The following is a 27,593-nucleotide window of genomic DNA, read 5'->3' as shown; positions in this document are numbered from 1 at the left end:
TCAGCACAAATGTTGTGGTTTATTGGCAAGCTGTGGATGTCTTATTTTTTTGGTAGTTCTGAGCATTGAAAATTAATTGGTTTTTCAGTCTTTGCACTTAGGAGATGCACCAATATATCCGGCCCATCGAAGGCACACTCCAAGAACAGCAGGCTGGCCCTCCTCCCCAGGGCAAAGCCAGGGTTTCGTTTTCTCTTGCCGTTTTAAGGTTTTGAGGTTCAACCTTGTCTGAAGCTGTACTTGTGACCTGGTGACCCCCCCTCTTCTTCTTCTTCTTCTTCTTCTTCTTTTTTCACATGACTCTGCTTTGCTCCCATCAATGTAAAAGCGGGAGACAGCTTGTTGTGGTTTTAGAATGGAGGGGGGAAGAGAAAGTCCGTTTGGATGAAGGGCAGGGCTGGGGGAGACTGCTTGGGTTCAGGCCCCACTACCACAGAGATGTCAACACTCACAGCAGCAAGTTTCACACCAGTGTATGCACAAAGTTAGGCTCATTTTGCCAAGTCAGTCAACCTAGATATTTGATGACTTTTACAACAACAATAGAGGAACAGGGAAGAGTTGGGGCCAGGACCCCAAGTGAGGACCAGGAGGAAAGAAGCAGATGCTGCCAGGTGTGGCCTGAACACGAGAACCTGGATGCTCTTAAGAAAGGCAAAATGGTGCGTCTTTAAACAACAACTATTTGAGGTGTTCTGGAGCTCATATTTCTGGAAATAACATATTCAGGACAAACTGAGCTAGGCTTGAGCAAGGGGCTGAAGAGGGTCTCTCCAAGCAGGGATGGTTTTGCTTTCTTCCATGCAGACAGCCAGGTTTACACATGGACTCCCCCCACCCGCAAAAATAATCCCGAAAATTATGTGCAATTGCTTATATTGCATCATTAATTCTGCTCCCAAAGCTCCAGGTTTTCAAAAATATATGTAATTATGATTAAAGAGAGAAATAGTGTAGAGATAAGAGGCTAAAAAGCCTACAGGAGGGCAGTGGGCAGGAACAGGATCTGTGGGGCAACTCCTTGGCATGGAGGGGGGGGTTCCCTTTTCAGAATCAAGGAGATTGTGTTCCTGTCATTGTAGAGAAGACTGAAGAGGGCAATCGTGTTTTAAATACAAATGAGAAAGGGTGGGGGCATGAGAGAGGATTCTCAGTCTGCTCAGCTTCAGGGATTCAGGTTTTTGCAACAGGAAGACAAGCCACAATAGGGTGCTAATTTCAAGCATAAAAATATTAATAACTGTAAAGCTGAGAGGAAAACACCCAGAGAAGCCTCAGAAGGGGAGAAGGGCCATTAAATTAGATCTCCAGTGATTAGGGAAGGAGTAGGGGGTTCTTTGCTCTTTGGTCCTCATTACCATTCACAGAAGCAGAATAAATGATCGTACAAGCAGGCACTCTTAATTTGTATAACATGTACAGGTTACAGAATCCTTCCTATTTACAGTCCAAAGAAATACACCCCAAAATGCTACGTGAAGGCACTTGGAAGTCACAGAAATCTATGTAAATCAATGCAACTTTGCTTCTTTTGCCTGTTGCGATGCAAGGCGGTTGGTAGTCGGAGGCAGAAACTCTGAGGCAAGGGAGTGGCCAAAGAGGAAGGGGGGACAGGCTCCCCCTCAAACATTGGGGCTGCTTGGAAGTGCATCTTGAGAGACCAAGGGAACTACAGCTGTGTTGCAAGGAGTGGTTGCAGAGTTTCTTTGGAGATAACAAAACCTGTTAGGACAGCAGCCCTAGTGCCCAACTGATCTCCAACATAAATGTCTCATGGCCTCGAGCTGAGTTCTGCAACCCTGCATAGGTTTAGTAAGGCCATCCTCCTTGCATCTCCCACTTTCGGGAAAAATGCACACTTGCACAATTTCTGTGGCCAACTTTTCAGGTGAACTGCCTGTGTGTATGTCTCATGCACTCAGTTCATGCAAGCTCTTCCTTGGGAGAGAGGATATATTCCATGGACAAATTGGTCCTCAGCCTTCCAAAGCCCAGGAATTATCCACACACCAGCTCAGGTTCCTCCTTTGAGGAGCTGAATCATTGCCTACTCCAAAGTGATACAGGGGGGCCTCAGAAATCAAGCCACGTGGTCACTCCTCATTCACAGTTACAACACAACACCCCCAACGGCCTTCAAGGCAGCCCAGGAACCCAAACCCCAGGGCTATGTCTGCATCAAGGCTATTCCGCCCAGCAGAGTCTGCTTCCAAGATTTGCAGCAAAGACCAGGGCAATGGGAACAAAGAGAAGTAGGAAATGTGGGGGAAGAGGTAGGTAAGGAGCAGTAGTCACATAGTGGGAAGGAGACAGTCACACAGACATGCACACACACAGGGCACCCAAACAGTCCCTTCTCCAAATATTCCTGCACAACCTCCTCACAGCAGTAGTAGCTCTGGCAATTACAGTAGAAAAGTTTCCCACGTTTTGCTCTGCAAATGAAGAGGCAGGGTGGGAGGGGAAGCACCTTTGAAAATAAAAGTCAAGGTTTTCAGGATGTCGGTTACTGCAGCCATCCAAGGGCACACCAACCTGTCCAGGGCAGCCCATTGGCTGGAGATGGGGGAGGACTCAGCAACTTGCCCTGGCAGGCGATGAAATGTCTCTCCCGCCCCCAAGCTGGCACAAGTAGCACAAGGGGGGGCATTAGGTCATAGTTTCTGGAGTACATGCACAGCAGGGGTGGCACAGACACAAATTGGGGAAGCAGGGCCCCCTCCTTCAGACCTCGCAAACAGGCCTGGATTGCCATGCGTGTATTAGGTAGACGAGGGGGACAAGACCCACAGGTTAAGAGAAGGCCACATGCCGCATCCTTTCCAATGGGCTGTCCATCACTTGGGCAGAGGCCAATCAAACAGGGGAGGTCAGTCACACACTCTCCACCTGCCCTTGCCTGGGGGGAGGCGGGATCTCCAAGGCTGAGGCACAAAGGTAGGGATGGGGGACCTTCCTGTGAAAAGACTCTGCTGGGAGCCATGGTCCAGACGAGCCCAGAGACTTCAAGACCTTCTCCTCCAGAGTTGCCCGGGGGAAGACAAGGCAGTTTCCCCCACCCGTCCTGTGCTCCAAAGCTCTCGATGGAGCTTGGAGATGGTGCGGAAGCAGCAGCAGCAGCAGCAGCAGCAGCAGCCAGGTCAGCTGTGGCTTCAGACCCAGTCCTGCAGGGAGCGCTTGCAATAGAGCAGCATGCGGGGGGTGCCCTTCCGCTGCAGCTGCACGATGACGTAGACGAGGCCCAGGATGCAGAGCAGGAGCAAGAGCAGCAGCGTCACCATGATGATGCTCATGGTCAGGGGGTAATCGTTAATGTGCACCACGATGTCCACATCGCTGCCATGGCCAGGACCCTGCTCCCGGCCGCCTCCCACGCCATCACTATAATCATCCTCCGCCTCGGCTTCCTTGTCCTCCTCTGCAGGGTGAGCGTCCACAACATTGTCTTCCTCATCCACCACCACCTCCTCTTCCTTGTCCTGCCCCGGGCCATCGGGGCGGGAGGGGGGCTTGCCCACATCGGGCCACCTGCGGCCGGGGTCGGGGTTTGTGGCCACCTCGTCGTGGCATCCCATGAAGTCCCGCAGGATTGACTTGGGGTACCCGGGTTCTGTTTTCAGCCGCTCATTGTCAAACTTCCAGTACATCCTGCCTTTGTAGAAGTAAGTGTAGGCTGGAAAACAGGAGGCGGTAGGCACTGTTAGTTGGGGTCCCTTTCCACAGCTCACAGCTTTTTCACGGTCTCTTTTTGCCCAGGCTTTCTGCGACTCTTAAGATTTAAGATTTGCTTTATGTGTTTACTTTTTCTGAATTTCTGCTTTATCCACTTTTATGTTGACCTTATATGCATTTATATTACTCTGTTTTCATGATATATTATTTTTAGACTATAAAACCACCTAGAAATTTTTGAAATATTAAGTTGTATATAAAATGATTTTAAATGATGAATGAAAAAATGATATTCGGGTGTATTCTTAACCGCTTGTTTCATTAAGCCATGGCTTCCGCTGGTCTGAATTATTTGAGGCCCTTTGCAAACTAAATTACTGTACCATTCTCCTGACTCTGGATTATCAATAAATATATTTAATCCCATTGGTCATAAAACAGATTCTTGCAGGACTCCACTGTTCAGTTAGCTCCATGGTGAAAAAACTATTTATTCATTCCTCTGCAGAGCATTGCTGCTGTGATCATGCTTTACAGTCCATGTGGAGGACATAAATCAAGCAGATGGCCCAGTACCGGTAGCTTTCAAGAACTCCTTGGATCATTTTTTAAGCAGCTGACTTTACATCGACTCAGTTCACACCTCACAGTAAACCACAGTTAAATCATGGAGGGCAGGGGGTGGCTAATTCCCAGTTAGGGGGGGCTGATCTGTGCCCTCTCCCCAAGCAAATTCTTCTAGCCCCCCAATCTCCCAGTTTGGGCAATGGCAGCAAAAAGAAATAAAAAAATTATTTGGCTCACCAAGGATACACCTGAGAGGACCTGTTCTTTTCCTCCTCTCAGGTTACGCAAAGAGGAAAGAAGCCGCCACCCCTGGCTTCAAACAAGGACCATAAGTTTTGTTTCACGCCCAACAAACCACAATCTGAAACCAAGTTTTCTTCTTGGCTAACTGACCGTGGTTTCTTGGGAGCAGAACAAACCACAATCCCTAATTGAAACATGATGTGAAGCTGGCGATGGTGACTCATTCCTAGCTGTGCGTGAGAGTAAGGAGAAGTGAAAGGTTCCTTCAGAGGCACGGCTTACTCAGTGACCTGCAAATAGGGCTATCAACTATCCTCCCTTGGAGTAAGGAAGCAGACTTCAACAAGCTGCATATTGTTGCTACAAGACTGGCATTTCCACATTTGAATGCCAACTTGCTAGTTTTTAGTTTAGCAGGTAGCTCTAAAATGTTCTTTTATTTTAACAACGTTTATATACTGCTTGATTGTAAGAAAACTTGAAAGTGGTTTACAAAAAAAGTTATTTTGCAGATCTCTCTCTTCTCCTCCCTTTCTCACAAAGGGTTTAGATGTGGGTCTCTTTCCAGCATCATCTTCAGTGCAGATGGAAGAACAAGCTTTTCTCTTCCCTGTAACATCTAATGCAAGGATAGCAAATCTGTAAAGGGCACCACAATTCCCATCATCCCTAAACATGCTCACTGGAGCTGATGGGAATTGTAGTCCCCGATGTCCTGTGGCCTAATGCCCGTCTTTCTCCTCTCTGGTTTCCTGCTTCCAACAGTGCTAACGAAATATTCATTACAGTGGTACCTCTGGTTACGAACTTAATTCATTCTAGAGGGCCGTTCTTAACCTGAAACCGTTCTTAACCTGAGGTACCACTTTAGCTAATGGGGCCTCCTGCTGCCGCCGCACCATTGCTGCGAGATATCTGTTCTCATCCTGAAGCAAAGTTCTTAACCCGAGGTACTATTTCTGGGTTAGTGGAGTCTGTAACCTGAAGTGTTTGTAACCCAAGGTGTTTGTAACCTGAGGTACCACTGTATTAGCATTCATAACTTTAGCAACCTGCTCCTCAAGCTGCTACTTTGCTCACTATACTGAGGGTCCACACCTGTCTTGCCAGGTCAGGGTCCTTTTCTACTTACTAGCGTCAGAACTTAAGAAGGCTCCCTTGGGGGCAGGAGGGATTCCGGCCCATACGCTGATCTTCCTCGGGTATCCTGGATCCACAGAACGGCTCTCCTCATCAAAGCGCCAGTACCTAGAGTCATAGAAGCATAGAGTTGGACCTCTGAGGATCATCTAGTCCACCTCCCACCATGCAGGAAGGTGAATCACTGGCCCTTCTTTCACTATTCACCCTCTGAGTGCTAGTCTTAAAGGGCAGGGGGGAAACGTTGTCCCTGAATTGGGGACCTCTTTACAGACCCTGCCCACACCTTTGGTAAATGCCTCAGCCCCTGGGAAGGTTAGGAGGCAAAAATCTCGGGGTTCTCCAGCCATCTGAAGATCCTGCCACCAAGTGCTATTAGAAAAACTCACCAAGAATGCGTCCCTTGTTCTCTTATAATGACAACAGTGCTGAGCTGAGAGGTGCCGGAACTGAGTTCTGGTGAGTTCTGGCTGGGAAAAAAACCCCTGCTGCCACCTTTCACATGCCAGCTACCCACCTGTCCCCTCTGAAGAAGAAGGTGTGCCCTGTAGGCTCCCACCAGATGGCTGCATCCATCTTGTCGTAAGGAATGCCCTGTCCGTAGCTGGTCAGGGGTTGCGGGTAACCCGCTTCCAAATTTGCCTCACGGAAAAGCCAGTACTGATCCCCTGGAGGAAGGGCAGACAGAGAAAAGCAGGCAGAGGCCGGGCCGTCAAGCACACAAGAAGCCTGTCTTTCTTGTGAACCACCCCCCACCTCCATGCCCAATTCTATGGCATCTATCAAGTCCTGCCTATTCCACCTCAATAATCTATATGGGGTGGGATGGGGGGGGTGAGGTTGCTGGTTTCAGCGCTGAGTGCAGGCACCTGTCTGTTTACGCTACTTTTTAACCCTGGTTTTTCACGCTTGGGGTACATATTGTTAGGACCAACCTAATTTCTGTGACTGTCAGTTGTTTCGAACTGTTTTTTAATAATGTGCTTTAATTCTGGCAACCTGCCCTGGGACTTTAGGCTGAATTATATGAATGATGATAACAGTAATACAGGGGGGGGGGCAGAACACAACACTCAGCTTCCCCACCCACCCTTTAGAGCACAGGAGGGAGTTTTAAGAACAGCTCTTTGGGCTGAACTCCAGGCCCTGAGGTAAAACACAACACATGGACTTTCTGAGGGGTGCCCCTGAAACGCCCACCATCCTTCTGTTGGCCCCACAGCAAGGAGAAGAGAAAGGAGTCTGTCAGGAAAACCCACAGGGGCATTTTGGAGTGGGAAGGAGAGGGAGGGGAAGAACATTTCTCCTATCTCGACAGAAGACTCAGGAGATCCTCTCCGGGGCCTTTGCTTTCAACTACTCTCACCTCTAAAGAAGGCGAACCGCCCGTCTTGCCTCTCATACGCAGCATCGATGTTCCCAGGGAGACCCCTCCAGAAGTGCCCAATGGGCATGGGGTAGTTGTCCAGCACCCGATTATGACGAACACGCCAAAACCAGAGACCCTGGATAAAAAACACAGGGAGCAGCTTAATACCAAGTCAGGCCCAGTGGCCCATCTAGCTCAGTACTGTCTACACTGGCTGGCAGTGGCCATTCCCAAGGTTTCAGGCACATGGAAATGAGGAGCACTGAACCTGGGACCTCTGGCATGCAAATCAAGTACTTTCTACAGCCTCCCCCCTGCCCTGGGGAAAGGAAGCTCAGGCCTGCTGATTCTGGTCCTGGGGCATGACACCTACACCCTTCTCCTATTCACAGGTTCGCCCACAGGTAGATGCCATTCATCATCATGGCAAATGAGGCTCATATCCCACTGCCTGCTGCCCACTTCAAGAGCTCCAGGCCTAGGACAAGAGGAGGGAAAGGGGTCTAGGACACTTGAACAAGTCACAGAATCTGGAATTTGGGCCACAATTATTCCTGAGCTCCCCTCAACACCCCATTGCATAAGCCAGACTCTCATTGTGAAACATTGCTATGGTAACTGCGGAGAGAAACAATGGAGGCAGGACAGAGGAAGCTACAGGTACCTTGAACACAAACATCTCCCCACGGAGCATCGTCACTGTATCAAAGTCCCCATCGCAGATGTTTGGGCCGTACTGGTCTGGGTTGCCTGGTCTAGGGGGCTGGTCTGGGTTGCCAGGAGGGGGTGGCCTAGGAGGCTTGGGACCTGGCTTTCTGGGTACCACAGTAGGGAGGGGTTTGGTGGGCTGAGGCTGTCCCCCTGGAGGACCTGAGTTGGTGGGGCAGGAGGAAGAAAAGAGAGAGGATTTTGTTTATTGCAACTTATATCCAGCCCTTCATCTGGTATAGGAGCTGAGCATGACTTACAAAAAGCACTAAAATATATAAAAACACAATCAGAACTGTTAAAATATAACAAAATACACAATTCACAGGTAATCTATGACTTGACATGAAGTGAACCCCCAACAGAAGTCACATCAGACAATCAACTAGCTCAGTGTCAGGTCAATTCTACCCCCTCAAAGCCCTGCGGGAATAAACATATTTTTAATTGATGTTAAAAGCTAGCCAAAGATGGCACCAATCACTTCTCATCAGAGCCAAGGCACCACCGCAGAAAAGGCCCAGTCTCAGATCACTGCCTGGCCCTGCAGAGCTTAATATATATCGGCTGGCTGATGAATGAAGAAGCTGCCAAACAAATGGCAAGATAACATGGCATCTGTCTAAGGCTCAAGCCAATTCTGCATTCTTGTTTACATGCATATGACAGCTGATGGCCAGTCCTGAAATATACAAACACATACAAATACACACACACACCCCTTGTTTGCCTGGCACTCACCATAGAGCTGCTGGATGCCACGAAGGTCATCATCTGGCAGCTGGAAGTTTTCTGTGTCCATCCACTGATAGAAAGGAGCCATGATGGCGCTGGGGTTGTTGGAATGCTCCAGGCCCAAGGAATGCCCCAGCTCATGGACAGCCACCAGGAAGAGGTTGTTCCCTGTTGACAACAGGGAAGGATCGTTCCCCAGCTCCACTCACTTCAGCACTGGACTAGAAACATTTCCCCTCGATTCCACTGCTTATTAGGCTGATGTGGAAGAGGAACCCCAGCCAACCCCACCCATGGCCAACCATTAGGCAGGGCCCAACTGAGGTTCCTGGTTTTCCAGGCCGATGTCAATGTCAGATCCCTTTGCCCATGGCAAGAAGAGCACTCTTTCCTTACATCCTTCTCAGGCCCGAGGTGCTTCCTTACCAGACACGTCGGCATTCTCAAGGGTCCAGGGCTCATCCAAGTCAAAGTGTGCGTCTCCTCCCATACTGGGACCCGGGAAGTATGCATGCGCCAGAAAGCCCCCAGCGCCATCAAAGGGGGAGCTGTCCCCATGGAATCCGGAGGCAAAGAGCACCATGATGTCTGCTTCCTTCCTCCTCTTGTGCCGGATTTCATCATATGGGATCTCCTGGAAGGTGAGAGGCGTCACTCGTTCCCACACCTGGAAGGCTCGCCGGACGGCATCGTAAGAGTAGTAGAGCCCCAACTTCTCTGTGTAGTTCTGGATGCTGGGAACACAGGAGGACAGGCATTACTGGAAGCGGGTGGGGGAACCGTGCAAGGCAAGCATGAACCAGCAAGCCTTCCCCACAGCTGCAACGCCATGTGCCTTTTACCCCCAAGGAGCCCTTCAGCAGCAAAGATGCACACCAGCAAAAAGTTACTGAAAAGCAGATGTAGCGGAAAGGCAAAGACTGGCAGATGAATTCCACAGAGGCTTACAGCAAGAATGAATGGAGAGTGGGCTGCCCTGCTCACAGAAGCAACTGGCTTCTGTTTCATATTGTGATTGCTGAGGCTTTGGTGCTCCAGAAAACACAAGCAGGCAGAGAAGGAGAGGGTGTGTTGAGTGCACATCTGGGCAGCTCACCCTTTTGCTAAGAAGAGGCAATTTTGCATTTGATCTTGAGGTCTCACCTGGGGTTTTTTTCCTCCACTGTACCTCAAACCACATGTGGGTTTATATATCGCTGCTGCCACCACCACCTTCGTGCCCAGCGTATGTGGCACAGCTGACGAGGCAGGCAGTTTCCTACAGAGGCTCAGGTCACAAAAAACTGGTCAGCCTTTAATGTCCTAGAGAATCTATAGGGAGAATGCTTCCCTCCCCCTTCTGCAGGATCCAGACCCAGCTATTCTAGGCATCTCTGGAAAAGCAGCAGGGACCAAATGAGGGGAATCTCTGTCCACTCGCAGCATAATCCATATGAATACCATGCAGTACCCAGTGCAAAATGCAAGGCAAAACCTCCTAGGCTAACTTCAGCTTCCTATTCTTCAAAGATGTTGCTAGTCCTTATGGCGGCACAGAAAAGTCAGCAAGGGGTGGGGCCTCTGAATTATGCTCCCTCCTCATCTTCTACTTCCCCCCTCCTAATGCTGCTGCCTGTCTCTCCTTTGTTTCTCAAAGCATTTTGAATTCTGTAATTCCAGACACTGCAATCTAAAGATGATTCTCAAGTGTATTTCTGCAAAATTGCATCATGCACATTTTAAAGCACAAAGACGTTCGGAAAGTCTTCATGCTTCTGTCAACTCTACAGCCAGTTCCCGCCCCGCCCCCAAAAAAGATTCCCTCCCCAAACAGTCCTGCTTCATGCCTCAGCAGCTGTGGAACGTACCTAAAGCTCAGGTGAGCCTGAGCCCACCTCCTCCCAGTCAGTGCGTAGCGCTTCCGTCGCATGTTGGCCTTGACTTGAGCCCCAATCTTGTCGGCGACGCCGCAGCGGGGCCGCTTCATCCACCTGCAAGCGACAGTCAAGCCTAAGCCCTCATGCACATACGCAGGACACCAAGAGCCGGCGCCCATGCCCACTTGCTCAAAAGTGATTCTCTTGCATATTTGAATTTGGGAATTCCCACATTAAAAGCTGAAGGAAGTCGCCCCCATCTCCACTTGCCTTGCTCTTGCAAAGTGCTAAGGTGAGCAACTGGGTGCTTGGAAGGATGGGGAGAGAGAGAGAGGAAACTCCCATCTAACAGAAAGATCAGTGGCAAAGGGATGGAGGAAGAGAGGGCTGAGCTGGCATCAGGAAGGAGTGTCCTTCACAACACCCATTGTATCCTCCTGGAGGTTCCCTTGCCTTGCCTCTGTTCTCCAACAAGGAGAAATGCCTCTTCCCATCACAGGTAACCTGCAGGAGGAAGACCTTCTGAACAGGGAAAAACTTACGCTTTTGTCTCTTCGTCCAGGATGCCTGTCACAGGGATGCCATAGAAGCTCTGCATCTCAGAGAGGGCTGAGGAGAGGGTCTCAGCTGAGCGCAGGGTGGACATCTGGCGGTTGGACTGTGGGAGGTAGCCATAGAACTGTAACCAGCCCTGCAAGTGAAGAGGAGGCCTGTCATCAGTGTGCAAAAAGCCACACCGCCTGCAATCACACAGCTGGGATATTTCCTTTCTGCTTAAAAACGCCTAAGCCTTTCTTAGGTGGGCTATTGTCAAGCACTCCAAAAGTAAAGGAATTTTCAATGTATTTTGTGTCAAACAATTCCTTAAAATGAAAGAAGAGCTCTTCCTGTGTGCCCATGCAAGAGATAAAACCCAGGACCTCCAGTTTAAGCCCTACTATCACACTGGCAACCTTTCTACAAAATAATATGTTATTAGGTGGTGGCCCCTGTTTTCAGACTAGAAATTGAAGGGGGAAGGCCCAGCTGCATGAACACATTTATCAGGCTGGCAACCAAGACTGTTCATGAAACAGGAATGGCCTGTAGCCTGCAGGCCAATCTTGCCCCACGAGGCCATTTCCCCCATTAGTGGTGTCAGCTGATGGGCAGGAGGACAGGGTATAATCCCGCCTCATCTAAGAACAGGATTTTGCAGCCTAGGTATCAGGATTTAATCCCCATTCATCATCTGAGGAGCTAGGATTAAAGCCCTTTGTCCTTCTACTTGAAAAGTATTGCTGGCGGTACCTGTGGAGTTGTGTGGAACCCCCCCCCCTACCCTGTTGACACCCACCCACTGCTGCAAATGACACCTTTGCTAAGGGAAAGCCCCATTTCAAACAGCCCCCCTCCCCCCTCTAACTACCAGAGCTGCTTCACATAGCCCTTTTGCAAAAGGCAAGGCTATTAAGCACCATAATGGCATTGTGTGATTGGCAGGGTGTGGCCCTCCCCACCTGTCCAATTTGGCCCAAGAAGCAGATCCCCACCCCTGGACAGATCAGCTCAGTCTGAGGTGCCCTTATTCCATGTGGGACACTCCAGCTAACAACAAAACTTGTGAGTGGGTCGGCTTCTCAGCCAACTCCTGAATAGGACAATTGTCTAGTGAATAAGCAGCTGATAGTCTTGTTGACCTGTACACTCTGAAGCACAAAATCATAAGCTGGAGACAGACAACAGATTTTCATCAGGTTGGAAGTGGTGCAGCAGACGCCTTGTTAAATGTGGAGGACCCCCATTCCTTGACTTGGTCCCCCGTCATCCCTAGCTAAACTGGGTTTTTAAAATATGCTTTACTGTCAATAATGCAGAATAAATATTAATAACAACCACACAAAGAAAACAACCAAACAATAACAGAGTCCATTTATTATTGTAGTCATACATGAGAAGCACAAGAAAAAAACATGAATAGGGCACTTTTTAAGTTTAATCATTACTAATTTTGTAAAGACAAGGCTACGATCTGCCAATAACAAATGCATGCATAAATAAAATATTAAACAAGAGCCAGTGTTTAGCCTGACTATCTTCACAAGTTCTACAAATCTACAGTGTACAGCACAGAGTTTCCAAGATCCTGGTCACTGATCTTAAATGCCATGCCTTTTAGCTATCACAGCCTCCATAAATTTGCATGTTTCTGCTGGTATATTTGTTTCCTCTGTTCTGTAATTTATATATTTAGTAAAGTCAAACAAGACTGGTAGAATATCTTTTTATTGACAGCCCTTTGCGCAGATGAACTTTACATACCAAATTTACACCATTGGTTTATTGGTGTACTTTCCAAAGTGTGTGATGGTCAGTTGCTGCCATTAGAAAGTAGCACATTATTTTTATAATCCAAATTTTGGCCCTCCCAGATGGGAATTGCTAGTGTTTTTTTGGTGAGTTATACATTGGACTTCTTCAACACGTGACTCCTGAAAATTGCCACTTTAGGGCAATTCCACCATTTATTTAATTACATTTATATACCACCTTCTTCTCCAAGGAGCTCAAGCTGGCGTACATGGTTCTTCCCGCATCTCATTTAATCATCACAACAACCCTTCGAGGTAGGTTAGGCTGAGAGGCAAGGTCACCAAGTGACTTCACGTCTGAGTGGGATTTGAACCCTGGACTCTCAGGTCCTACCGTAGTCTGACACTCTAACCCAGGCTTCCTCAAACTCAGCCCTCCACATGTTTTTGGCCTACAACTCCCATGATCCCTAGCTAACGGGACCAGTGGTCAGTGATGATGGGAATTGTAGTCTCAAAACATCTGGAGGGCCGAGTTTGAGGAAGCCTGCTCTAACCACTACACCACAGAGAGGGATATCAAGGTGGGAGTATGTGCCCTTTTCTTGCCCAACATATCAGCAAGTCTGTGTATATGACCAGCAGATGCAAGACAATTAAACTGATGTAAGATGCCAGCAAAAGATGGTTTTAAGCAGGGGTCAGCAAACTTTTTCAGCAGGGGGCCGGTCAACTGTCCCTCAGACCTTGTGGGGGGCCGGACTATATTTTGAAGGGGAAAAAAAGAATGAATTCTTATGCCCCACAAATAACCCAGAGATGCATTTTAAATAAAAGGACACATTCTACTCATGTAAAAACACCAGGCAGTTCCCACAAATAACCAGAGATGCATTTTAAATATGTAAAAGAACACATTCTACTCATGTAAAAACATGCTGATTCCCGAACCGTCCGCGGGCCGGATTTAGAAGGCGATTGGGCCGCATCCGGCCCACGGGCCTCAGTTTGGGAGCCCCTGGTTTTAAGCGTTGTTTCCTTTATTTGCACTGACAATGAGCCCAAGAGCCTTGCTATTCCAAGTTTCCCTCAAGCTGCACCGTCCTGTCCACCTCAGTGCTGAGACCAAGATTCTTTCAAACTCTGTGACCTCCCCATGTCCAGTGACAATAAATTTTGGAAACTTGCCATTTTAAGGCAATACAGCCACCCCCAACCTGGTGCCCTCCAGATGTTGCTGGACTGACTACAACTCCCATCAGCCCCACCCAACACACCATGCTGATGGGAGCTGCAGGGCACCAGGTTGGCGAAGGCAGACTTCACATTTGCCATCTTGTAAAAAGGTAAAGGGACCCCTGACTATTAGGTCCAGTCGTGACCGACTCTGGGGTTGCGCGCTCATCTCACATTATTGGCCGAGGGAGCCGGCGTATAGCTTCCAGGTCATGTGGCCAGCATGACAAAGCCGCTTCTGGCAAACCAGAGCAGCACATGGAAACGCCGTTTACCTTCCCGCTGTAGCGGTTCCTATTTATCTACTTGAATTTTGACATGCTTTCGAACTGCTAGGTTGGCAGGAACTGGGACCAAGCGATGGGAGCTCACCCCGTCACAGGGATTCGAACCGCCGACCTTCTGATCAGCAAGCCCTAGGCTCAGTGGTTTAACCAAAGCGCCACCTGGGTCCCTCCTTGCCATCTTGTACATTCCTTCAAAGTCAGCCTAAGTTCTCACTCATGTCTCCATACATTTTGCCTTACAGGGAAACAACTACTTCCTTAATACTGAGCCAGCTGTTCTCTAACACACCCAAAGCCTCCTGCAAAGTTCTCTCACCTCTGGTGGGTGGGTGGGTGGGTGGGGAGACCTTGGCTTGTATTGCTCTCACAGGCTGTGAAGAGAGCGTTTTTAAAAATCCAATTGAATTATTGGAATAGAAATCCAGTCTTGGCACTGGTAACATGCAAGTTGTAACTTAGCAATAGAAGGCTCTGCTGAAAATGCTTCACAACCTCACTAATTGCAAACGCAGACAGCACAACTACTCATGGCTGGTGTGTGTGCTGTTGCTGCAGCCTGTGAACACATAGACCACTGGGCTCCCTGATGCACATCTCCTCTGAGACAGGAGGTCCTCACAGCCACTGATTCAAGGGCATCTGCTGCCAATTGTGCCTTTTTCAAGGGCTGCAGCCCAAAGCTTTTCCCACCCTCTACTTATTTCCGCCCAGGAAGGTGTCTTGGGCTTTCCTGCACTATCCTGACTATGCTGGGCTAGCCCAGGTCCTGGGGCTGCCAACTTCTGCCACTCATGCCCAGGTGTGTGAGGACAAAACTAACCAGGATGAGAAGTTTGCAATCTTTTGCCAAGAACCCCTTTGGTATCGCCCCCCCTTTTTTTGTGAACGGTCTTTCTGGAAAGCAGAGGTCACACTGAGGTTCCCAGCAGCCTTCACCAACCTGGTGCCCACCAGATATTTTGGATCACAATTTCCACCGTCCCTGACCTTTGTCTGTGCTGGCTGGGGCTGAAGCCCAAAGCATCAGAATGGCACCAACTTGGCAAAGGCTGTCCGGAAGACCACGGTAGCCCAGCCAAAGCTGGGCCTGGGTCCTGAGCTTATCTAGAACCCAGGGCTCTCCTCTGCCCTTTGCACTGCCCAGGCAGGAGGGCTTTGCCAAGAAAGCTCCATCTAGCCTCCCTCTTCCAGTCTTGGATCAAAGCTCTCCAAAGCTTAAGGGCAAAATAAAAGGCGACCCCAGCACCCCTCAACCCCACATAATTTGGGCATAGCTGGGCACCTGTCAGGCCATCAAGCCCAAAGCCGAAACAGACCAGAAGAAGAAGAAGAAGAAGAAGAAGAAGAAGAAGAAGAAGAAGAAGAAGAAGAAGAAGAAGAAGAAGAAGAAGAAGAAGAAGAAGAAGAAGAAGAAGAAGAAGAAGAAGAACTGAGCGCTCCTCTTTCCACGAGTTGCTTGTTCCAAGGCCAGACTCGCTTTTCCCCTATTTGTACTCGGCCCCTCCAGCAACGAGCCACGATGGAGTCGCCCTTCCCGGGGAGTGGGCTCGGCTGCGTGGGTCTTACCCAGCCAGCGCTGCGAAGTTGCCCCGCCAACTACCTTGCGCTCTCCGGGGCCGGGCTGGAGCGCGGGGCGCAGGTGGCTGCCGCCGCCGCCACCACCTCCTGGACGCCTCCCGCGGGCCCAGTCCGCCCCTTCCCCCCGGAGCGCCGCTCTTTTGTTTGGCCGGCGGGCAGGCGGGAGACCTTGCCCGGGCGGCCTGCCTGGCCAAAGCGCAACAGGAAGCGCAGCAGACCGGGGGACCTACCTCGGCGTCCACTTCGCCCGGGACCGGCCCCGCCGAGGCCCGCAGCAGCAGCAGAACCCCCAGCAGAAGCAGCGATAGCTGCGGACAGCCTCCGCCTCCCATACTGGACGCCGCGCCCGCTCCTCTCTCGGTCCACAGCACGAGCCGCCGCCGCCCTCGCCCCGGGCCTAGCCAGGCCCCCTTCGCTACTTGTCGCCCGCCCGCCTCTGCTGTTGCTGCTGCCGCAGCCGCGCCTCGGCCATTGCCTTTGTGTGGCGGGATGGCGCTCCAGCGTCAGCGCAGCGCCCGTCCCGTCTGCTCGCCGCTCCCTCGCCCGGCTGGCTCAGCGGAATGCTCCAAGCGCCGCCCGCCCGCCCGCCCGCCCCGTCGCGCCCTGCGCTGGGCTGGGCTTGTGGCGGTCGCCGCCTAACGGCCAGTCGACTCACTGACCGCCCCTCAAGCCCAGGAGCCCGTCCGGAAGGTCCCCGAGGGACGAGCAGCTAGCAGCCCCGCGCCTCCAGGCTCAAACCGGAACCAGGCGGCGGCTTGGCTGTCTGGGCTCCGACTCCGAGTCCACGCTTTGTGCTTGTTTCAGTCATTGGGGGGGGGGGGGGTTTCTGTGCGTTTGCTTACATAGGACTCGGGCCCCAAAAGCCTCGGAAGCGGCGTGAGGACAGAGACGAGCAGAGGATAGCTCACTTGGCTAGCGCATGGTGCTGATAACGCGAAGGTTGCAGGTTCGATCCCCGTATGGGACAGCATGCCATGCAGGGGGTTGGACTAAATGACCCGGGGGATCCCTTCCAACTCAACCATTCTATGATTCTAAGATATTTCCCCGCACTTGATTAAAGTTGTTGCTATTTAGACGTCAAGACTTACACACAGCACCGTTCTATGGTATCATTTATTTATATTGTTATAATGAAACTTTCCCTCAAAAGGCAAGGGCGGAAGCGACAGGTGCAATGCCCAGCCTAACCGTATTTACTCAGGGGGTAAAGCCTGCTGAGTCCAAAAGGGCTCACTTCCAAGGAAGCGTGCAAAGAATTATTACCTTAGCAACTTTCATGTTCTACATTCAAAACAGCTTCTCTTCCCCTGCTCCACCCCCCTCTTGAAATTGCACAAGTTCACCTTTAACGTGGAGCAGCTTAAAGGCTAGGAAAGCATCTGCCACCCATGCCAAAAAGCTCCCTGCCTGGTTTTGGCACTTCTCTACCCCGTCCCACCAGGACCAGGGTAATCCATAAGTTATGGATTTGTTGCCAGTTAGCACCTTCCTAATATTTGGCTGCTCAACAACTGTGGCCAGGCTTAATTATGGTAGACACCAGTTTGGAAGTAAAATTTCACTGAAGACAGTGGGATTTCTTCCAAAGAACAGCTGGGAAATTCTGTTCAATGCAAAACCGAATAACTTGCAGAAAAGGTTTGGCCTTTGCCAACCTGGTGACCTCCAGATGGACTACAATTCCCATCAGCTGTCCACAACCTCTGGAGGGTGCCAGGTTGGCAAAGGCTGTTCCTAAACATTGATTGGTGGAGAAGGGCCAAAGTGGGCAATAGAACTGGCCTGGCAAGAGCAACTCCCAATGCAGATTGAATTCGTATTTTAACTCCTGCCCTTTTGTTTACTTTGTGACGTTGATCAGGACTTTGCCTCTTCCCTGGTAAACAGAGTTCAGCAGCAACTGTCAGTGCATACGGTAGTTAAGAACCTTTCTTGGTTGGGTGAAAAATTGGGTGTTCTTGTTTATCAATTGGGAATCAGCTTTGGCTTGGGTTTATTGCATTTTCTGCCAAAAGATACAGCATCCCATACACAATATGACCAGAAGTACATTAAGGTCAGTGCCATCTTTTTCTCACAGAGGTGTTTCCGGGCAACTGATAAGCAGGACATGGAATATGACAGCTGCTTCCCGCAACGTGTATTCAGAGGAATTCATCCTGTGATGCCAGACCTTCAGCACATACCCAAAGCAAGGAGGAGGGCATAGCTCAGGGACAAAGTTGATGCTCTACTTGTAGAAAAGGCCAGGTTCCACCCTCACATCTCTGGGTGGGCTAGGAAACACTCCTGACTGAAGCTCCAGAGAGCCAGTGGCCTATAGACAATACTGAGCTGGGTAGGTTATTAGCCTCAATTGATACTTGAGAGAACTGCCTTGTCCCTTATATGCCTTGTGGGTCACTGTGGTCTGGAGGAGAGCTTCTCCTTTTAAGCCCCCCAAACATCCATAGTGGTTTGGAGCAGGGCTCTCAGCCTGGCTGCACCTGTTTTGTGCAAAAGCATTCCTGTCGAGATACAACAGGCGCTCACTTCTGTGCTTCTGGAAACAACTGAAGGAATTTTCTGTTTTGACAAGTTTTTCCAGCTGGAGGAGACTTAGGCTCTCGTTTTGTATTTTATTTTTTAAAAAATTTAATGTGTGTTTTTTGAAAATTGCTTTGACACAGATGCAGATGAAAAAGGTGGTTCATAAATGAATAATAATGAAGCAGCTTTATCAATTGCTGTCCAAAGATTTGTTAAATGCTCCTTTACAGCCCCATTATTACGCCGTGTGGGAGCATACTCTATAAACTATGTCTTGTATGTGGTGGTACAGCCTTCCTTAGCCTGGTGCCCTCTGGATGTTTTGGACTACAACTTCCATTAGCTATGCTGGCTGGGGCTTGTGGGAATTGTAGTCCAAAACACCTGAGGGCCCTAGGTAAGGGAAGGCTGAGGCAAGACTTTACATCTGTCCTGAATCCACTGCCAATCTATCTCATTAGGTGGGCCCTATAAGGGATAATATTTTTTTGGATATGTTGCATAGTTTTATAAACCTTCATTGTATTCCCCTTCCTTGTACAAGCCCCCCTCTCCAGCTAAAAAAACCCTCAAACCCTTTAGCTTTTCCTCCTTCTGAAAGTACTCTAATTGGTTGCTTGAGTTATTTTTCTGCACCCCTTCCAGCTCTATAATATATTTTTATTTTAATTTTTAGTTATGACAACCAGAACTGTACAGTGGTACCTCAGTTTATGAACACAACTGGTTCCAGAAGTCTGTTCATAAACTGAAGTGTTCATAAACTGAAGCGAACTTTCCCATTGAAAGTAATGGAAAGTGGATTAATCCGTTCTAGATGGGTCCGCGGAGTACTCAACCTGAAGCGTACTTAACCTGAAGCATGGGTGTAATTGGTTCCGGAAGTCTGTTCATAAACTGAAGCGTTCATAAACTGAAGCGAACTTTCCCGTTGAAAGTAATGGAAAGTGAATTAATCCGTTCCAGATGGGTCCGCGGCGTTCGTAAACCGAAAATTCGTAAACCGAGGTTCCACTGTACATAGTATTGCAAGTGTGGCCAATGTAACAGATTCATGTACTATGCTGGCTATCTTTGAGGCAGCAATGCTTCTGAATACCAGTTGCTGGAAACCTCAGGAGGGGAGAAGGCTCTTGTGCTGGGGTCCTGCTTTCAGCTCCCTGTTGGGCATCTGCTCAGCCACTGTGAGAACAGGATGCTGGACTAGATGGGCCATTGGCCTGATCCAGAAGGGCTCTTCTTATGTTCTTATTTTCAGTCCATATCCTAATAATCCCTAGCATGGAATTTGCCTGCCCCAAGCATTAGAGCCAGCAGCTCCAACAACAGGAAATTATATTTATTTAAAAAACTGTTGATACAGTTTCTCATTGAAAATTCCAAGGCAGATTGTAACAGCAATATAAAACTTAATTCAAACTTTTGCAGATTTATTTACACTTATATTAAAAAAAATTAATACCGTCTTTCAGCTCCAATTGGCACCCTACCCACATCCCCACAAATCAAGGCCATTTTTCCTACACTCTGCTCCTAAACCAGTTGTAAGTTGGTATACCTGTCCTGTTTTGCCCCACAGAACACTGGTGTGTGGCCTTTTGGGCAAGCTGAGAATTCCCTGAGAGATATCTTTATAGACCCTTTATGCAGCCCGTACCAACCTGGTGGCCTCCAGAAGTTTTGGACTACAATTCCCATCGGCCCCAACCAGCATGGGATGGGGAGGAAGACAGGGCAATTAAACCTCCATAAGACAGAGACTGTGAAGTGGTGTAAAGAAAGCCAACTCAACACTGACCCCTGGCGGTTATCTGGCCAATTGACAACACCACTACCCTGGTAAAACCCAATGCACACTCTCACCTCCACGTACCCCAATATATAGTCTTTTGTGGCTTTTGAAACTGTCCACACAAGGGGGTGGGGGATCTGTACTTCTGTTTCTCATTTGATCAATTTTTAGCTAACAGCTCGGTCTGACAGCCAGAAGACTTCATGCTCTCAACCAGCAAGGATGCTTTCGAGCCAAATGCCTCTTGTGACATCAGCTTTAGGGGCAGGCAGGGATCCTCTCAAACTTCTAATGGGTAATTTCTGTTGTCCTCCAGATCAGGAGAGATTCTACTCAGCTGTTGTCCACTTCAAAACTGAGCATCATTTTCAACTGGCCCTCAGAACTGAATGGCACTTTTGCATGTCACAACTCCCTCAATAATCATGCTGGCACGAAGCTGTGGCTGTTAATGTAGCCTCTGCATTCTTTTGTAGCACTGGACCCTTCACCTTTGTAGCACTGGACCCTTCACCTTAGGCCCACCACTTGCAAGACTCTTAAAAATGAACAATGGGGGCAAGGAGCTACCACCATCTTACTGCTGAGCCACGAATATAATTTGTGGCTTCTGACCATTCCTTGCATCCTGGCAAAACGGTAGGTAAGGTCCATCCTCAGCTGACGGCTGCTGTGGATTATTCTCCCAGCTCCTACCGTAAAGGGAAGGAGAAGATCTTCTTGCCAGACTTGCAACGGACTTCGGCCCCAGGAATTCGCACAAGGTATGAAGAGTCCTCAAACCCATTCACAATCTCCTGGAAAAGACAAAGGAGGAGAGGGGGTTGGGAATTATGCAGAGCCCAGGAATCTGATTGGCCCCTGAACATTAAACAGGCAGCATGCTGGACATATTAATATGTGACAAATGTGGGTAGGAGAGGGCTTATACTTCTGAATACCAGTTTCTGGAAACCACAGGAGAGGAGAGCATTCTTGTGCTCAGATCCTGCTTGCAGGGTTTCCCAGTGAAGCATCTAGCTGGCCACTGCGAGAACAGGATGCTGGACTAGTTGGGCCATTAGCCTGATCCAACAGAGCTCTTCTGATGTTCTTATGGCTTTGTGCTCCCATTTGGGCCGATCTCCTTTGGTACTAATTAGCTTTGAGGTCCGGTTCAAGGCTGCTGGTTTTCACTTTTGGAGCCCTTCACAGTGTGGGTCCTGTGTGCAGGAAGGAGCACATTCTCGTACACAGAACTCCTTGTGTACCTGCTCTGTCTCGCATCAACATTTAAATCAGCCTTCCCCAGATGTTTTTTGGAGCAGCACTCACATCAGCCCTGGCCAGCAGGAATTGTAATCCAAGACATAAGGTTGGGGAAGGCCGATTTAAAGAAGAGGGAAATGTAGAGATAGCTTTATAGTTGCAGTACCCTCTCTGTGGAACTCCAGGTTGAGGAAAGGTCAAGAATTCCCAGGTAAGCTTTTCATCACCAGATGTTGCCCTGAGCACTTCTGCAAACTGAAAAGGTATCTCCAGAAATGCCAAAGGCACACACCTCCATTTCAGCCCCCTGAGCAAGATAATTCCTTAAACCTCTATGCTCATGAATGACATCCGAGGTGGTTACCTGCAACTCCTGAAGACAACTTTCAAGTTCTTCAGAAAGGTTTCCAACACACCACGCGAGGCTGAGATGGAATGAGGGATTCTGTACAGAAGCCAGGAAAAAGCAGATGCTAAGAATCTGGAGAAGCTGCACTAACCCAGCTTGGTGCCACCACCCCAAATTTCCTGGTGGGAGCTGAGCACCCTTCTTTTTCTTCCATGGAAATGAGTCTCCAGGGCAAAGAGGGAGGCTTTGGGTGGGCTGGTTGGTTTCCTCAACAAGTTTATGGTACCACAGCTAGTTTAGACACATATCACATGAGATCTGCAGTCTTATTTGGGAATACTGGTTGGGGATGATGGCCAAAATATCTGGAGGGAACTCGGTTGGTAATTGTATATATATAATGTAATAAACTGTTTATTTCCAGGGCCTTGGTCATTCAGCAACAGCCTCTTTTTGCAGACTCCACTCCCTCCTAGAACAGTGGAAGTCTTACCTTGTAGAAAGAAGGGAGACTGAATTCCTCCATAACTCTGTCCACTTCAGAAACCAACTCCAAGAGCTGAGTATGCCCAGAAGTTACCTCCAAGCCAATGAAGGTCCTGCAGAGAGATTTGACAGAATCTTAGAGCAGTTCAATGTTAATGTTCACTGTGAGTGTCCACTTTGCCCCAGAAGGCAAAGGGCCAAGCGGGCACCAATAGAATGCTGGCCCACTTGAGGCAAACACTGGCCTCCCCCTCCTCTCTACCAACCTTGTCCTTGTGCAGTTATTCTGCTTGTGCCAATCATGCCACAGGATGGCTGGCAATTTCAGCCTGAGGACATGATGGAAAGCACCCTATTGCTCTCTGAGGAGTAGCCTCAGCACCATTCACTCACCTGCTTTTGGGCTCATTGGTGTAAATCGTCACTCGATCTGCTCTACAGGTGAACCTGAAATGGGGGAAAATCCATCTGATTCCTTTGCAAGATGAGGAGGAGAAGGACAGGGGAGAAGAAGTAAGGCATACTAAGACGCAGGGGCTGGGGAGTGCATTTTCTGATTTGCCCCTCCCTGGAGCCTTTAAGTCACTCTCTTCCAGCAATTACAGCTCTCCACACTTACCTTTCCCTTTGCTCCCTTTTGTTGATCCAGGTTTTGCTGCTGTTCTCTAAAGGAGCTCTTGCCTGGGTCCCATTCAGATGTTTTGGACTACAATTCCCATCAGCCCCAGGCAGTGCCAGAATATATAGAGGGCACCAGGTTGTAGCAAAGACTGCTCTAAAGTATAAAAACTGCACGCAAATTTTCAAGTGGAATAAGATCAGCTAATTTAGTAACCATGTGGAAGGCATAGCTGCCAAGTTTTCCCTTTTCTCGCGAGGAAGCCTATTCAGCATAAGGGAAAATCCCCTTTAAAAAGGGATAACTTGGCAGCTATGGTGGAAGGGTGAGTGAGTTCCACGAGTCATACCATGTCATGATTTTGGAGTGAACAGGGAGAGATGTATTTTGGTGTGGGTCAATAATGCCCCATCTGCTTCCTCACGGAAGAAGTGTAGATTAATAAAATCCACTGGGTCAAGGGGAGGTGGTGTCAAAAGTGCAAGAGGAAGGAGTGGTCTAAGGCAGTGGTTCCCAACAGGTGGTCCGGGGACCCCCAGGGGTCCGTGAGCTATGCCAGAGGGGTCCTCAAGATCCTATTAGAATAAAAAATATATTAAATATATTTCGTATGATAACAGATTTTTTGTTTTGGCCGCTTCCTGCATGAGCAGAGTCTAGCGCAAAATTAGATAGAGGCAGTAGTTCTGCTGTATGCCGCAAGGACTACGAGAAACTTGGAGATAAGGAAATGAAAAAGATCCTTCCATTTGCAACCACATATCGGTGTGAGCAAGCATTTTCTTCCATGTGTTTCATGAAAAACAAATATAGGAATCGGCTCGACATGCGGTCAGATTTCAGAGTGAAAGTTTCAAGTTTGGAACCTAATATTTCAGAAATAATGGACTCAAAGGACAGATTTAACTCATCTCATTAAGAACTGAAAACTAAAACTAACTGTATACTGATGGAGTACTCTGTTGTAACTGTAAAAAACGTATAAATATAAAATATAAAAAGACTCTTAATTTGGCTCTCACTTTTTAATTTTAGGATTAGGAATTAATGGGGGTCCTTGTCACAATAGCGGCTTGATGAGGGGTCCTCGAGAAAATTTTGTTGGGAACCCCTGGTCTAAGGGTTCAAAGCATCTTACCTGGGGAAGGAAGCCAGGTGTTCCTTGAGGGACTGGACAACAGGACTTATCCAGTGGTGGCGCAGGATCACACCCTGAGAAAGGCTGATGTGAAACTCTGCCATAGCCGTCAGCGATGGCACGGATGCACATGCACGCAGGAGGAGGAGCTGGAGCAGCTCGAGGAAGTCCTCCTGAGCCTCATCTGTACAGAACAGCAGAACAACAGTGGAGGATTGGAGCAGGTGGGTGCATCTCTCCTAAGCTGTGGGGCAACTTGGTGGTAATCTCTTCTGTAAAATGGGGATTACAATGGCCTCCTCTACCCTACAGCCACTACCAAACAGGACCTGTGGATGGGTGGAGAAAGATGCTCTTTGTCAACCCCAAGTCTCCTCTAGTCACGATGGCTCTATATTACCTCTGCTACTGGAGGAACCAGTGCATTATTCTGTTGGGTGGGGGAGAGCACAAAGAGCAGGAGAGTGTGATTGAGCTGGTGTTCTGGTTTGGGAGAGAACAAGGCAAGAAGCAGAGACCCCACGGAGTGAGTAGGTGAGGTCTGCATCTGGGCCTCCCTCAACACTTGTTGCCCACTTGCTACTGCCCACTGACTGTGGAATGATTTGGGGTGTGCTTTGTTGGTGGGGGGGGGAGGAAGGTGGCAAACTGGCAACTTCCATAAACTTTGGGGTAGGGGGAAAGTGATAATGTTTTTGTGCAGAAAAGGGCAGAGCTGCATGCTCAGAGGCGTCTGTGAAAAAGCTCCATGGTGATTTTGGAAAGACACCGCAGATATGCCTGTAGCCAAACCCAGGGTGTGGGTGTCATAGAACGAGGAGGAGGAGGAGAGGAAGGTTTGGATTTGATATCCCGTTTTCTCACTACCCTGAGGATTCTCAAAGTGGCTAACAATCTCCTTTCCCTTCCTCCCCCCCCCCCAACAAACACTGTGAGATGAGTGAGGCTGAGAGACTTCAGAGAAGTGTGACTAGCCCAAGGTCACCCAGCAGCTGCATATGGAGGAGTGGGGACACGAATCCGGTTCACCAGATTACGAGTCCACTGCTCTTAACCACTACACCACACTGGCTTAAGCCTCCTGCCAAGACTCAGGGTCACCCATGTAACTGGGGGAATGTTGGTCAGCTCTTATGAAAGGTGTGCGGGATGTGTGTGTGATGTCCCCATGAGACAGACAGAGGAGTGGACACGATCATATCTGGAGCAGTGAAGAGGATCAGTGCTTTACACTGCAACACTTGGTTGCAGTTAAATGATCTGTGGTGCTTCTGATCTGGTCCCCCCCTTCTTATTATGAATAGGAACAAAGGAAGCTGCCTTATACTGAGTCATATCACTAGCCCATCTAAATCAGTATTGTCTACACTGACAGTGGCTCTCCAGGGTTTCAGACAGGGAGAGTCTCTCTCATCCCTACCAGGAGATGCTGGAGATTGAACCAGAGACCTTCTACATCAGTTATGGCATTCTATTGAGATGTTTGAAAAGACATGTTTCAATCCTCTTAGACATGTTTAGTCTGGAGAAAAGATTGAGAGGTGATACGTTAGCCACCTTCAAATATCTAAAGGGCTGTCCTATGGAAAATGGAGCAAGCTTGTTTTCTGCTGCTCCAGAGGGGAGGGCCCGAACCAATGGATTTAAATGACAAGAAAGGAAATTCCAACTAAACATCAGGAAGAACTTTCTGACTGTAAGAGATGTTTGACAGGAGAACAGACTCCCTAGGAAGGAAGGTGGTGGACTGTCCTTCACTTGAGGTTTTTAAACAGAGATTGGATGGCTATCTGTCAGGGGTTGGATTAGATGACCCTTCGGATCCCCTCCAACACTCCAATTCTATGATTCTGTGTCAGTAAGCACAATTCTATTAAGGATGTCTGGTCAGCCACATTAAGTTGTGACTGTGGCTCTGTGGGAACCTCCCTCCTCTTGCCCATTGGAATGGCACTTCTCCGCCAGACAGATAAAACAGCTGGAAGGGCTCTGCTCCTTGGAGAAAAGGTACCATTTCTGGCTGAATCCCAAATATGTGTTTCCAGAGTTTGACTTCCTAGTGACAGGGGGGTCAGAGGAGAGGACAAAGAGCAGAAGGGCACTCACAAGGCACGTAGACATGTGTTGCCCAGTTGCCTCGCTCATGGGGAAAGGTCCGCAGGCGGCCTCCATGCTTGCTGCTGTCGTCCACCACTGTCTCTGCCTCCTCCTGATCTCTGAACATACTTAGCACACTGTCTGGCACAGGAAGGCGATGAGCTGTTGAGCTGCAAGGTAGAGGGAGAAAAGAGAATTCCCAGCCCTTTTAATACTCCTCTTTAATACTCCTCAGATGAGTGCAAAAATAAGTCGAGTGACTGGATACGGCTAGCTGAGCAATGCATGGAGACACAGAGCAGCCCACCATGCCCAGAGAGAGTGAGGTTTGAGGAAAACTGGGCAGAAAAATATTTCAGATGACCACCTCCCTACATCAAATTTGTATTTAGCATTGGGTTTTTCCTGCTCTAGGGAAAGTAGTGTAACTAAATACTTACTCCTCTCTGCTTTTTGTGGAGAAGCAAAAACATTGTTGCCTTGAGAATTAACCACAGCCCTGTATCTGCTTTATTTCAATTGCTATGCTGTTGATTTCAGTCTGAATTACATTTTAATAATTGTTTTAATTGTTGCAAACCTCTGGGAAACTCTGGTGGGTAGCAGGACGGGGCTGTGCCTCAACCCACTCAGCTTTGGGATGGAATAAGGAATGGCGGTAGCTCAGTTGCTGGGGCTTCTGCGGAAGACCCCTGGGCTCAGCTGGTGCTTTCTCCTGCCAAAAGGGCCCCAAAGCAGCAAGACTCAGACCTTGCCTTGAGACCCTAAGAATCATAGAGTTGGAAGAGACCACAAGGGGCGACACTGAGGAGTAGACAACAAACTGAGGTGTTTTAAAGGACAGCAGTTGGCTCCAATAGTACCAGGAAGTGCATGGAACTGTTGGGAGGTATCCACCAACAGGTGTCGAGAGGAGGAAGAAGGGGCAACAGGGGCACAAACCAGTCTAGCAACCTGGAGTGGCAGGGGGAGAGAAAGAAAGCAGGACCCAGCCCAACCGTTCCAGCTGCCTCTGAATTGTTCCCAATCTAGATGGTCCTTATAAGAACATGCCATTTTATCTATTTATTTCTTGAAAGTTATACACTGCTCGATTGTAGGGGGGAAAACAACAACCTCAAAGCAGTTTACAAAAACAAAAAACAAAACTGGTGCCCGAGTTTGCCTTTTTCCTTTTCCCTCCCCACCCCGTCTTCCTTGTGTGTGTGTGTTTTTCGGCTAAAAGGGAAGCGGGCTTTCTGTGTTGAACTGATACGCCCACCTGTCGCCAGGAGAGCGGCGTCCTTGGCGTCCCTCCGCCGAGCTTGCGCCGCCGGCCTCGCCGCCTTCCCCTTGCGCTCCCGAGGATGCGTCCTCGTCTTCCGAGTCGGAGCTGCTGTAGCCCACCAGACCTGCGACCGCCGCCACTCTACTCATGGCCGACACGTTAGGATCACCACTTCCGCCGCCTACGGAGGAAGAAGGTCCACTACGCATGCGCAGAAGCGCCTCTTTTAATGAGCAACGGTTGCAGAACTCAGGCTGGTGCCACCCGGCAGTGGCCATAGACGTTGAGTTTAGACTCGCGACGCGTAGCGCTGGGAGTCGCTTACGGGTCGCTTCGGGAGAGCCTTTTCCCGCGCGTTCCCGAGTGGGCCGAGCGGTAAGAGG

At 49.1% G+C, this 27,593-nt stretch overlaps 2 protein-coding genes across 5 annotated transcripts; both read right to left on the bottom strand.

Annotated features, from left to right (window-relative positions):
- On the bottom strand, positions 1-20,720 carry MMP15 (matrix metallopeptidase 15). Of its 3 annotated transcripts, none has more exons than XM_060275912.1 (10): positions 20,703-20,720; positions 10,833-10,981; positions 10,282-10,404; positions 8,861-9,168; positions 8,441-8,602; positions 7,656-7,861; positions 6,989-7,127; positions 6,140-6,290; positions 5,615-5,730; positions 1-3,673 (listed from the first exon to the last, which is right to left on the bottom strand). In XM_060275912.1, the coding sequence occupies exons 2-10, from the start codon at positions 10,934-10,936 to the stop codon at positions 3,153-3,155; spliced, it is 1,830 nt and encodes a 609-aa protein (XP_060131895.1). In that variant the 5' UTR covers positions 10,937-10,981; positions 20,703-20,720; the 3' UTR covers positions 1-3,152. The 3 variants fall into 3 exon arrangements, with proteins under 3 accessions (XP_060131895.1, XP_060131894.1, XP_034975075.1); XM_060275911.1 differs by lacking the exon at positions 20,703-20,720 and adding an exon at positions 16,158-16,253; XM_035119184.2 differs by lacking the exon at positions 20,703-20,720 and adding an exon at positions 15,913-16,151.
- On the bottom strand, positions 16,281-27,593 carry USB1 (U6 snRNA biogenesis phosphodiesterase 1). 2 transcript variants are annotated; one of them, XM_035118008.2, is made up of 7 exons: positions 27,205-27,591; positions 25,953-26,113; positions 23,847-24,030; positions 22,483-22,536; positions 22,097-22,202; positions 21,619-21,699; positions 16,282-20,803 (listed from the first exon to the last, which is right to left on the bottom strand). In XM_035118008.2, the coding sequence occupies exons 1-7, from the start codon at positions 27,486-27,488 to the stop codon at positions 20,699-20,701; spliced, it is 975 nt and encodes a 324-aa protein (XP_034973899.1). In that variant the 5' UTR covers positions 27,489-27,591; the 3' UTR covers positions 16,282-20,698. The 2 variants fall into 2 exon arrangements, with proteins under 2 accessions (XP_034973900.1, XP_034973899.1); XM_035118009.2 differs by lacking the exon at positions 21,619-21,699 and having other exon boundaries at positions 16,281-20,803; positions 27,205-27,593.

Source organism: Zootoca vivipara, chromosome 6 (genome assembly GCF_963506605.1).
Source record: "Zootoca vivipara chromosome 6, rZooViv1.1, whole genome shotgun sequence".
In the NCBI taxonomy this organism is placed as follows: Eukaryota; Metazoa; Chordata; class Lepidosauria; order Squamata; family Lacertidae; genus Zootoca; species Zootoca vivipara.
Note: the sequence above shows the minus strand (reverse complement) of the source record. Positions and strands in the feature narration are given on the sequence as shown.